The following is a 13719-nucleotide window of genomic DNA, read 5'->3' as shown; positions in this document are numbered from 1 at the left end:
ACTCTTCTAAATGTGTTCATTTAAATTTAAAAAAAAACATTAAAAAATAAAAAGAAAGGAAAATAACAAAAGTTAAGCACCAACCCTATTCATTCTTCTTTTTCTTATTGTTTTATTTTCACGTTTTCTTTTTAATTTAGAACAAAACAAAAAATATTCTATCAATGGCTGAAGATCAGAAGGAAAGGAATTTGATGGTTGCCTTCTTTTTATATTATTTCTTTAACTTTTAACTTTAACGTATTTCATTTTTACATTTAAATAGAAATATTTACAAATATCTTGTTTAAATTTGATCACTGAATTCTTGGTTTATTTTCATTTTCCAAGTATTTCGTATTGGAGACTCATAAAATCAGGTCGATAGAGTCTTTCAGTATCGAAAATATATGTAGAAGCTAATCATTTTTACTTCCTCAAGTCAGTGTTTGCACTCGTGGTCATGGCAACGTCACATAGAATTTCATTATTTGAACTTTACCTAAAAGCCGGCAACGGTCACTATCGCAAGCTCTCTTCGATTCAAGAAAAATAAGTAAATAAGTAAAATAAGTCATTAAATATCTTTAAACATACAAATATTTTCTCTATTTAAATAAATAGTATTGAGTGAATTATTCTATCATCGTTTTTATTCGATTAACAAATTTTGATAATTATTTTAATTTGTTTTGCAGAGTGAAAAAAAATGATTGACTTCTATTACCTGCCTGCAAGTGCACCTTGTCGAGCTGTAATGATGCTTGCTAGAGCTATCGGTGTTCGATTGAATCTTAAAAGTATTGATGTATTAAGGGGTGAAAACATGAAACCAGAATATCTAAAGGTATTATTTTTATTATTATTGTTATTATCTACCCTTATTATTTAAAATTGTGTAGTGCCACTTTTGAATAATATCTCAAGACTTTTTGCCGTAAAATTTGTTTGTTATATTGACTTTCTTATGTTTTTTAAACTTTTATCGGGAAATTAGACCCTATTCATTTTTATAATAGTTTTTTAAAAATACAAGAACCCGTGTTTATGATTAGTGGAAGATACCTTTCTATACTGTTTTTTTTTTAAATTTATTTATTTTTATTTTTGAATTTTATTTTAAGAGAGATGATCAATTTCAGGATTTTTGGTTTCTTTCTTATTTGTCAGGTTGTGTCTTTTATGTTTCTTAAACAAACGGAACAAATTATTTTCACAAATAGACTCATCGGGAATTTATAGCTTATCACTTAATTACGATAATAGTAGTTTCTTTTAAACTCAAACCCTTGTTTATTATTATTGAAAATGTTTTTCTGCATAATTGTTTGAAATGAAATCCATCCTTTCTAAGACCAACAATATTGATGAATCTTAAATCATTTTTTTTAATTAAAAATTTATTTTACTAAAAATACCTTTTTCAATCTTTTACTCTTCGGTATTATGAGCACCTTTTTCAAAATGTTTAAAGCTGAATAATTATATTTTTACAATTAGTAAAATTAAGGAGACCAATCATGTTTAATAATTTCGCAGATTGATATACATTTTTTTTATCTACTCGTCCTATCTAAAAATTATTAATAATAAATTTATAAATCTTTTTAAGCAAACAACTTTTGGCTGTTAATTTTAGTTCGTACCTTGTGTTGTTTTTTCAACAAAAAATTAATTTTTTTTATTTTTATTGTTATTTTTTACGACTAAAAACAAAAACTACGCGTCCTGTCGAAAAGTGATACATCACAAATTTGTAGATCTTTCCACGGCGTGCAATTTTAGCTTATTCATTTTTTTCGTATCTTGCTTATTCGTATCATGCGCTGTTTTGTTTAGAATATTCATTTTTAGTTTTTTTTTGAATTTTTAAAGTGCTCTAACTCTAGTAATTTTATTTTAATAGAAAACAGTCATTACGATAAATTGTTTGAGTTTCGAAGTACTATGAATACCGTAAATAGAATTTTGAAATCTTAAAAAAATGTGGTTTCAAACATTTTGAAAATGCGCTCACTTTTTGAATTTTGATCCAAAAAAGCTGGTTTACGAAGTTGTTATCTGCTTTCAGACCTTAAAAAAGTGTGCCAAAACAGAATCCAATCTGATCAATTTTTCGAAAGTTATCGTGCCTACAGAGTACAGATTACAGAAAGATTAAAAAAAAAAAATTGCTGAACACAAAGGAGATTCTAAAGTTGAAAATTTGACACAGGTTTATTTCAAAATTCTTGGAATTTTAGACCTTACTTCCAATTTGATTTCAACAATATTAAAATATTAGCTACAGAAAAAACACGTATCAAGGAAGTTTTACTGAGTCTATTTAAAAAAAAATCGAAAGATTCCAGTGAACTAACACAATAAAATTCTGAATATTAATAAAATTTATGAAATGATTAGAAAAAAATTTCATCCATTCAGTGAAAAAAATTATCACATTTGATTTTAACTTATTTTCGCTCATCCTCATCAGTAGTTTTAGTGAAAACCCGTCCGTTGTTTCTCAATGTTCATCACAATTGATTCAAGTCTCAATAATTTTTTTAGACTTTATTATAACGATATTTATTGTTTTAGAATTTGACTTATAAAAAAATTTGAGCTGTCAAAATATCCAATGACATTGTTCTTTATTTTTTACTCTACGACATGAATTGTAAAAATATAATTATTTAGGTAAATAGAAGATTTCCTGTAAAAAAATGCTAATAATAATTTGCAGAGACTAAAGATATTTTTACATTCTCATTCATGAGAGTGTAATGAAATCGTCCAAATTTTCGATTTCCGGTTTTTAACGGGTTTTCGTTCTGACACGCACAGAATCCAAGAATCATGAAATGTTGTTGGCGTCTCTCTATGTTAATCAGACATGTCTAACCAAAATTAAAAAACTGAGAGCATTTTCAAAATTTTCAGATTTTTTTGTCTTAAAATTTTAGAAATTTTTGTCAAAGTTTCTTATGGATAGGTAGAAACCTTCAAATTATCTAAATTAAATTTTCAATTTTGATGAAAACTAGAAAAGTTATATACTTTCAAGAATTAAAAAATTTTTTATCGATCGAAAAATTTAATTCAAAATTTTCACTTGATACCAAATTTATTTTAAAACTATTCTCGCCGAATTTTTGGATTAGCCTACAATTTAAATAATTAGAGCTTTTTTAAAATTGTAGAAATTTTTGGCAATGTCTCTGATACATTAGAAAAATACTCGAAAATTATCCAAATGCTATTTTTAATTTTGATGAAAATTAAAAAAGTTATATGATTAACTTTCATAATTGAAAATTAGATGAAACTGCGTTGCTCACAAATAATAAAATAAATTTTAAACGCATTTTTCATAAATATTAAATATATTTGAAAATTACACCCATAACATTTCTTAACAATAACAAAAATACAAAAATTAAGTTTATGATAGATGATATCCAAATTATCCAAATAAAATTTGTAATATCCGTGAAAAATAGAAAAGTTATATACTTTTGAAAATTTTGAAAATGTTTGATGAATAAATAAATATATATTTATCTGATGGAATAGCAAATTTCATTTAAATTCTTCACTAGATATAAAATATATTTTGAAACTATCTTACTTAAATGTTTCGATTAGACAAAAATTTAAAGTTGGAGCTTTTTCAAAATTTGAATAAAATTTTGTTGTGAGTTTTCGAAATTTTTTCAAAATTTTCTAGTACAATAAAGAAATACTTGCAAATTATTTTGACGAAATTTCTAAATTTGATAAAAACTTAAAAAGTGATATAGTTTTCAAAATTTTCAAAAAAAAAAGGAATGAAAAATTGTTTAATAGGTTAAGAAATATCAATCTAAGTTTCTAATAGAAAAAAATAGATTTATATCGAAACTATTCTCATGAATTGTTCAAAAATTATCGAGCGCGAGTTTCATAATGAGAATGTAATCGCCAAGGCTGTAGGTGCTTTGAGAACCTTCTTTAAAAACAAATCGAAAAAATTTTAATTAAAATTTATGGCTGTAATTCCTCAGAAGTTTAAATCACAGTTTTCGATTTAAGAAATAATATTTACAGATTTTATAAAAAATTTACTTTCTTTCATTTACAAGATTGAAATCTTAAAAAAGGTACTTATATACTTAATTTGAAACTTGCATCTATAAAATTGTTGGATATATTCCGGGCATGGTTTATATTGTGTCTTATCTATTTGGATTACCATTTTAGATGAATCCGCAACACACGATTCCAACATTAAACGATAACGGCTTCATTTTATGGGAGAGGTTTGTGAGTATTAGGGTAGTCCATGAAAAGGCTTTTTATAGTTAAAAATGTAATAGGGTGAAAAAGGTTGTTCAACTTGAAAATATTTTTGCTTACAAAATATTTTTAATGAAATAAATGATTAATTATTAGGGCAAACACTTAGAACATATATGTATTAGATAAATCGAATAGATCTCGTGCAGGAATCGCCGGATTTCAAACGTAATACCGATCTGGTCCTAATCGGATTTCCCGATCTGGCCCTGATCGGTAGAACTCTGTGGCCCATACCTGGGCCCGACCGATTTCCGACTGAAACGCCATCTCTATGCGCTCGCAGAACTAGTGCTTTTTGATATTTCCTGATAGTTCAGTGAAATTTCTATAATTACTACTCGTTTATAATATTCTATCAATGATTAAAAATGCATAAGGCGAGTAAGACACGCGTTCGGAGGCACCAAAAACCATCCAGTATATCTCGAAACCTGCGCGAGGAAGATGAGAGTAAGTAATTACACTCGGCCGGCTCACTGAAACCTAGCCTCAAATGAATTAATAATTAATTGAATTGTCTTAGGTAAAATTGGTATATTTAACATTAGGTCAGTCAAATATTATTATATAATAAAATTTATCAAGTTTTTTTGTTTTCAATTATTATTTAGGAACTCAAGGTTTTTTTATTTTATGTAGAGCTAGAATTATCAAATCTATTGACAAGGAATGGATTGAGGTATGCTCAAAGTTGTAAGTTTTTTAGATTATGAGAATAAAATATGTGATACAATCAATTCTGTTATTGAAACTTTCATTCTGTGATTGCAACAAGAGCTAGTTACTTAAATGCGCATGCGTCGCATTCGGCTTTTAATGCGTATGCGTCGCATTCGGCTTTTAATGCGTATGCGTCGCATTCATGAAAATTTGATTTTCAAACATTTTCATTATAGAGAAATAATAAAATTATTGGTTGAATAATCATCTTTTTATGATTTAGCAATTTCGTTCAGAATTAAACTATTTTCTTAAACAATCATTCTTTTTTTTATAAAAAATGAAGTCTTCGTATGAACACCCTACTATTCCGATTTTGGTTGAAAATTGATCCTTTTGAGTTGAAAATATTAAATTTGATTAGATGGAAACTATTAGATTAAAAATTCGTCTTTTTGTCTAAATTAAAATGTTTGGAAATTATTTTTTTTTTTTTGTTAAAAATTAATTTTATAAAATAAAAATTTACCTGTTCCATTTTCGGTTGAATCTATCTATTTTTCAGTTAAAAATTATACTATTTGGCTGGATATGATCTTTTTAAGTTATTTTGTTATAAAATCGCTTTTTTGTGGAAAGTAAATATTATTAATGGAAATTTGACCGTTTTTGTTGAAATTTTCTTTTTTTTTCTATAAAAAATCAATTCTTTATCTGAAAATTTTACTTTTCTATTTCCGGTTAAGATTTACATTTCGTTATTTAAAAATATTAATTATTTTATTGAAAAATCATGTAATTTGTTAAAACTTTGCGTTCTTTCTTAAAATCAACTTCTTTACAGTTATTTTGTTTGTTAAAAAGTAATTTAATGATATTAAAATTCATCTTTTGAATTTTTGGTGAAAATATTTTCTAGTTATTAAAAATTTAAATATTTGTTTGAAAATGATATTTTTTTAGTTGTAAATGTAACTAAACATTTCAAAATACGTGTATTTTGTTAAAAATTCGTGTTTTCCGTAGAAAAGAAATCATACTATTTTAAAATTTACTTTTTTTTAAACTAATTTTTTTGTTATAAATAATTAACTTTTTGAACTCATTAGGTAACTTTTTCATTTCTGGTTGAAAATTGATATTTTTTATTGGAAATTGGTCTTTCCTAGTCAAAAAATGATGTATTTCATTAAAAATTTGTCTTCTAGGTTAAATTTGACTGGCTAAAAAAAAATACATATTTTTTTTATAATAATTTTATAAAATAAAAATTCACCTAGTCCGTTTTGGATTGAATGGATACCAAATAGGCGTATTTAGAACAAATTAAATACAATTCTAAATAAATAGTTAAATTTTTCATCTAAAAAGATTCATTTCTAATAAAAAATGTAATTTAAAAATTTTTTATTTACCAAAATTAATTTTCGATATTTGAAAAAGGTTTCGCGCAAGAAGCTTGATTTTCTACTAGAAAACGCGATCTCTTGAAAAAATGTATAAATTTATAATTAAATCGTTAAATTTTGAAACAAGAAAATATATTTCTACCAAAAAGGAAAAATTGTGAACAAATTTTATAATCTTGTCTCCAAATAGTTAAATTTTTAAGCTAAAAAGATTAATTTTTACCTGAAAATGCTATAGTAATATTTTCATCCGAAAAAATCAATTTTTCATGAAAAAGCAAGTTCTGTAAAAAATTGTTGAATTTTTCACTATTTTTTTTTATTCTAAAACTAAAAAGACAAATTTTTCATCGGATAAAGTTGAATTTTCAATCACATAGCTAAATTTTCAGTCAAGAAGATAAATTGTTAATCAAAAGCGGTATAGTTGATTTTTCAGATCACAAATTAGTTTTTTATAAATAAAGATGAATGATCGACAAAACGGTTGAATTTTCTATCGAATATTTAAATTTTTAAAGCAAAAAGAAGCTTTGCGATGGGTCAAAAATACAGTTTCAACCAAAAAATTTAAATAAACTAGTTAAGTTTCTAATTAAAAAAATTATTTTTTACTTAAAAATTTATTATCTTATGAATTAATTTTATACCAAGAAAGAGAAATTCTCAACGAATTTAATTCATTTTCAACCAAATAGTTAAATTTTTTATAAAGTTAAATAATTATCTACCAAAAAAAATCAGCTTTCTACGTAACAGTCATTTCAACCGAAATACATGAACTTTTTAATCAAATGCTTGAAGTTTCAACTGAGAAGATGAAATTTATACCAAAAATACTAATTTTCAACAAATCACATATATTTTCAACCAATAAGATAAATTTCCAAACTCGCAAGATGAAATTTTTGTCAGAAATGAAGTTACACCAAAAATTTAAATTTTTAGTCAATATCTAAATTTTCTACCTAAAAAACTTAATTTGTAACAAAGGTGTTTAATTTTTAGCAAGAAAGATTAATTTTCTACTAAATTTATAAATGTTAAAGCAACAAACAAAATTACAATAATATTCCATTTTAACCCCAAAATTTTCCAAGACTAATTTTATTGAGGTTCCACGTCGTTTGAATTAACAGAGTTCATAGCTTGTGTCTATTTTTACGCCCTGTATTTACAAAATCGTTTTGAGATTTTTCGGGGGGGGGGGGCAAAGGATAGGCTCGCAGCGAATCTTACAGTATGTTGAATGTGAGAAGATGGATTAAGAATTTTCAGAAAATACCTTAAATCTTTTGTAAATCAATCCTGATTTTTCTTATTAATTTATCAAGATTTCATAAATGTATAATCACTGCAATACTGTTACAATTATCAATAAAGTAACTTACATTTTTTACATTCAATTTACTAGGTACTAAACGAAGAAGTGAATTTTAATTAAAAACAGTACTTTATAATAAAGTCTATTTTCATTTTTGTTGTTCATTGATTGGCAAACTAAAAATATCCAGTCTGAACTGATCCAAATGAAATTCTCTGAAGTACAAATTTTCTTATTTGACTTATATATAAAAAAAATTGTTTAAAACCGTTTTCACTTTTCAAAAAGCCTTTTTTTGGAACATCCTACTGAATATTATACTATTTAAAAAAATCAAACTCGCTATTTAACTAATTGCATAAGCTATTTGTCAACTACAAATTATAATTCAATAACCATAATAAAATATTTTAGTCGGGCGATAATGATATACCTGGTTAGCAAATATGCTAAAAACGATGCCCTATATCCAAAAGATCCACGAAAAAAGGGAATTGTCGATCAGAGACTGTATTTCGATATTGGAACATTGTATCAAAACGTTTTTAAAGCCTATGTAAGTATTAATAATTCAGGAACCGGGTGCAGAAAAAGATATACAATAAAAAATTTAATTAATATATTTTGTTTTAGATTATTTTTTGAATTTTTAATATTTCTTTTTACACCAAAGTTTGTAGTTTATTCAAACTTTGGAAAAATCTTTTTAAGTTCTGAACTCACGTCTTCAAGACAGGAGATTCGTTATTGAGGATTGTATTACTGTCGCTGCGTTTGGCAGCAGAAGATCTAAAATTACGAGCAATAATAACTTCCAAATACTACAAGTAATTAGCGAGTTTACTGCTGAACTCGATGGATAGCTGAAATAGTCGAAAAACTCTAAAAATAATTCACTGAAATGCCAGTGGTTCCTAAAGCAAAAAACATGAAATACCCCTGTTTCTCGACAACTATTATGTAGACATACTCACGGTGGGAGAAAAAATGTTTAATAATAAATCAAAAATAAGGTTTTCAAAATTTATTTGTTTTAGGAAAGATAGAATTGCTTTAAAATTCTCGGGGGAGTAGCTCTTCATATCAAAAATAATATTCAATGTATTAAATATAAACTTGTTAAAATTATAAGCTTTGAAGTCATCCATCTGGAAAACAAAATAACAAAAGCATGTGATTTTAATGCCAAACATGTCAGCTGGAACTGCTACAATAATAATAAAAAGAGAAACATTGCACCAAATTTTATTAGTTAAAATTCATTTGCTTTAGCCTATCCAGATAATTTTACTTTGTACCCATACAATCCTAAGCCAAGTATAGTTGATATGGTATTCTCTTAAGTTTCTCGATTATAAAAAAGCTGACTGCAAAAAATGAAAGAAGCTCATAAATTCGCGAATTTTAATAAACTAACTCCGATACTAACAGCACTCATCTAATGGATAAAAGCGAAGAGGAACTTACTAACAAAATAAATAATACGATAAATGGTACACTGCTTTTCAACGGCCAATAACTAAGACTATTCGACACTAGAAACATTGAGACACATATATTTTTATTGCTTAAGATCTCCTCTTTCCGACGGTGCCAATGAAATTCCTCAAAAAATTTACTTATTATCCCAAAATGCAGTTTAAACAAAAAAAAAACGTGATTTTTCGTGCCTATTTACGAATATCTATCGTCTGTCTGCCACAAACAAAGTTTACGTTGTCCAACTATCATCCACGTGGAGGTCGACGAATATCGATACTCTCTTTTTTTTAAGGGATTTTATATATTTTTTTACATTTTTTAATTTTTTTTATGGAGAATTTTATTCATTTCAGATTTCAATCCATTGAAATCATTTTGATCCTGCTGTTTCAGAATGTAATTTTGAGAAACAATGTAAGCAGCAATACATGTTGCAATCAATGCAAAATTAGTAGTCCTCTGGCGACATTGTTCATTATTACATAATGCTCTTGTTCGTGATTCGTATCTGTGAGTTTTGAAATCACCTAGTTTTGATTGCGACAAATATTTCCTGCTGATTTCTTTACAGAAATCTTTCGTTTTCAATTTAGCTATATTATTCTTGTTGCAGATTTTCCAAATTACGGTAGCATTTGTAATTGATGATTCTATTATTCGTGAAAAAATTTTGAAATTCGGTCTGGGAAATTCCGATCCCGAATTCTCGTCATCTGATGAATCATCTCCATCAGAGCCAGAGCAATCTGGATTAGGTGTGATGATACGTTCATCGTTTTCATCGAAATCCCATTCCGATTCGGAGTTTGTTGCAATTTTTGAGGCTTTACGCTTTGGCATTTTTTTTGCTGGGTTTACTCGAAAATTCCCAGGATGACAATGCGGTGAAGGTGTGGTTTGATGTCAGAATGCAATAAAGGTTACGGAGTCGTTGGAAATTTTTTATTGAAAAACTATGCAAAATCCAAAATTTTACTCAAAACGCTTCGAAAAAATTCAGGCGTATTCCTTGGCTGATTACAAGAACTTTTTATTCTTGTTGATTTTTCCGAAAAGCGCATCGTTTATTGAAAAAAAATTCATGAATTTTTTCACAAAAATTTTGCCATTAAGACGCCATTTTGAAAATACTAAAACGAAGAATCGATCTTTGAACCATGGATTCTCAAAGTTTAGACATTTATTCCACCGGTTAGTGAGATTCCAGGTCAATTACAGACTCGAAAAGCTTTGGAAAATGGTTCACAAAAAAAAAATAGGCACGAAAAATCACGTTTTTTTTGTTTAAACTGCATTTTGGGATAATAAATCAATTTTTTGAGGAATTTCATTGGCACCGTCGAAAAGAGGAGATCTTAAGCAATAAAAGTATATGTGTCTCAATTTTTTCTAGTGTCGAATAGTCTTTGTTATTGGCCGTTGAAAAGCAGTGTACCGGTAGTGGCGTTTTGGCCGTTTAAGGGTTAAGGCGTCAGTCTACTTTAAAATATAAAACTTAAAAATTTTTTTCAATTATTTGAAAGAATATATATTCAGAAATATTATGTAAACATTTCAAGGAAATTGAAACACTCGAACTATATACATTTTTCACCTGAACATCACTACCTTATTCCGTGTACCTGCGAGTATAGCGCGCTCGGCCGATCCATCTGCCTATTTAAACTGCGCCGCAGTTCTATCGGTTCAGAAGAGGCCAGAACCAAACAAAAGGAAGCAAGCCTCGAAGAAACGGCAGGTATCGCAGACTGAGTTTAGGTAAGAGTTTTTTATAATTTTTTATTTAAAATAACTTCAAACGGGTTTTTATCAAAACTAGGTTTTCAAAGTCTAGCTCAATCGTATATCAAAAACTAATCAACCGATTTTAATGATATTTGGACCACATGCTGTAGACATAATTTCCGCAAAGATGACCCTTTGTTTTTAAAATTGAAATTTTTATTTTATTTTTTTTGCAAAAAAAAGCGAAAAAAACGTTTTTTTACTTTTTAGTTTGTTATTCACCATTTTTGTATTTTTTGTCAAAACTTTATACCTGAGTGTCATTTTGTAGCTGGTGTCATACTAAATCTAAAGCACTTACATTTTTTTGGGTTAGAAAAGCCGACCTAACCTATACATTTTTGAGCCGTTACGTTCAACTGCAGTTTTTGTCTTTAAAAATTTATAAAAATAAATAAAATTTTGTTATGTATTTTACGACTTTATTTATCAAACCCAACAGGTTTATATTACTATCTATTATAGATTTCTAAAAAACGCGAAAATAGTGTCTTTTTCGAGTGTGAAAAGTAGACTGACCCCTTAAGATTTTTGTTAAAAGGCTACTAGGGAAATTAAGGGAAATATAATTGAGCATAATAATAAAAACTGGGGTGATAAACTTGCTTCAATTAATACCAAAAATTAACAACAAACCCTATTAAGAATAGCTAAATCGCTTACTGGGCAAAATAAAAATCACATTCCCGATCTTGAATTCTCAGATTAAATAATGTTTATAACAAAGATACAGCAGAAGTAATTGCGAATAATTTCGATGCAGTTAATCAGCTTAGAGCCAACATGGGTGAACCTAATAATAATGAAATAATTAAAGAAAAATAAAGCAAAATTGTTAAAATTGAATTAGATATTGATGAAATAAAATTAATTTGCCCAAAAGAAATTAAACAGCCATCCGAAAAACTAAAGTAAAAAAATCCCGGGTCTGGAGGTCTAGCAGGAAGGGCTACTTTCCTGAAAATTAGAACAACAAAAAAATACTACTAATATATAAACCAGGAAAAGATAAAACCTATCCTCAAAGTTATAGATCCATTAGCCTCTTATCCACCCTGAGAAAATTTTTTGAAGATGTTATGTTAAATAGTCTTTATGATCATGGAAAAGCCAACAACCAACTTATCCCAAAGATATTTATTTTCAGATCAGGGCACTGAACGGTTCAGCAGCTAGCTTGACTAACCGACTACATTATTATCAATTTTAATATTAGGCATAGTACGAATGCACTATTCCACGATATGGAAACAGCGCTAGACAAAGTATGGCATGAAGGCCTCATAATAAAATTGCATATCTATAATATAAAATAAATTGTCGACTAAAAAATAGATAGCAGCAGCTGTCCCGCAATGATCTTTATTAGGGCCGGTATTATCTTTGTATTATATTAATGATATTCCAAACACTGAAAATCCTAAGGTAGCTCTATTTGCAAATGATACTGCCATATACACTACTTCTCGAAGAAAAAAAGTAGGGATAACAAGATTACACAAATTGGTTCAGTAACTAGAGAAATATTTCGTTACTTGAAAACTTAAAATAAATACTGAAAAGACTGAGTTAGTGATTTTTTATCATAACGATGGTGATTAGGCAATTTCAGAATTTAAATTGTATAAAAAACCATAGTACCTAAGAAGTATGCCAAGTATCTGTAACTAGTACTAGACTCAAAATTTATCTATACGATATATTCTAAAACAGCCCGGAATAAGGTAGCTGCAATCGTAGGATATCTTCTCTCACTACTGTGTGGTACAAGCAAAGTGAGCATGTATAATAAGTTAATTGTGTACAAACAAATTCAAAATTAACCTTTCTACACTGTCAATTCTAAAGGATACATCCAAGCTCTCCTATGAGGATGCTGCCTTTACAATCGAATAAAAATTACAGCAACATTTGCTACAAACACAGTATGAGTACACCAATTTGTTTAGGGTAAAGTCGCATTAGATAGGAACCAAAATATTTTAATGTGCTATCTATCTAACTGACAGATAAACAATAAAAAACCTATAGAGCAGGCAAGCCAACTGAGTCAAAGTTTTGCCAGAAGAGCGTCGATTATCAGGATGAAACAGGAGCGAGAAGTGGAAGTTTGCTAAGAAGGCAAATAATCCCCCCCCCCCTCAGAACCTGTAGTCACGAAAAAATGGTCGCCTCCCTCAAAAGAAGTAGTAAGACGACATGAACGTCAGTGGTAAGGATGCCACTATCCAATAAGTCCACAACCACCAACAATCCTCAACCTACAAATACGACTAAAGCAAAATCTTCTGCTGCGCTGGGAAAAATACCTCCTAATAATTTTGTTGCAGACAAAAGAAATCACCCCTACTTAGTGCTTCACAACATCTTGAAAAACGTTATTAAATATAAATCAACAGTCTATAAAATTTGGTAAGATGTATATTCTGTTTGCGTTTTCTGCATACAGGACTACCACTCTATTATCAGCAATCGAGAGAAGCAAGTTTGCCAGTATTACTTGTATATCAATCTAATTTCACGCCTTGTTAAACTAGTAATTAAAAACATTCCTATCTTTTTCTCTGGTGATTCAGTAATGGCTGAATTCAAGGATGAAGGATTTACAGTTACTTCGGTTTCTCGCACGGAAAACTGAAAAAATAAAGAAACCTATGCCTATTTTTCAACATAATCTCCTTGGAGCTCTATACACTTGGTCAATCGCTTTTCAAGTTTTTTTAATCCTTCAGAAAAGTGCGTTTTCGGAAGTTCCTCAAA

At 28.1% G+C, this 13719-nt stretch overlaps 1 protein-coding gene across 1 annotated transcript in view; it reads left to right on the top strand.

Moving 5' to 3' along the window:
* The first annotated feature begins 688 nt into the window (after positions 1–688).
* Positions 689–13719, top strand: part of LOC117170809 (glutathione S-transferase 1-like) — a 42120-nt gene continuing 29089 nt past the window's right edge. The window contains exons 1-3 of the mRNA XM_033357851.1: positions 689–826; positions 4201–4259; positions 8107–8248. Of these exons, the coding sequence (XP_033213742.1) occupies positions 689–826; positions 4201–4259; positions 8107–8248 (339 nt within the window). The remainder of the gene's footprint in view (positions 827–4200; positions 4260–8106; positions 8249–13719) is intronic.

The sequence above is a fragment of the Belonocnema kinseyi genome, chromosome 4 (genome assembly GCF_010883055.1).
Source record: "Belonocnema kinseyi isolate 2016_QV_RU_SX_M_011 chromosome 4, B_treatae_v1, whole genome shotgun sequence".
NCBI classification, from domain to species: Eukaryota; Metazoa; Arthropoda; class Insecta; order Hymenoptera; family Cynipidae; genus Belonocnema; species Belonocnema kinseyi.
Note: the sequence above shows the minus strand (reverse complement) of the source record. Positions and strands in the feature narration are given on the sequence as shown.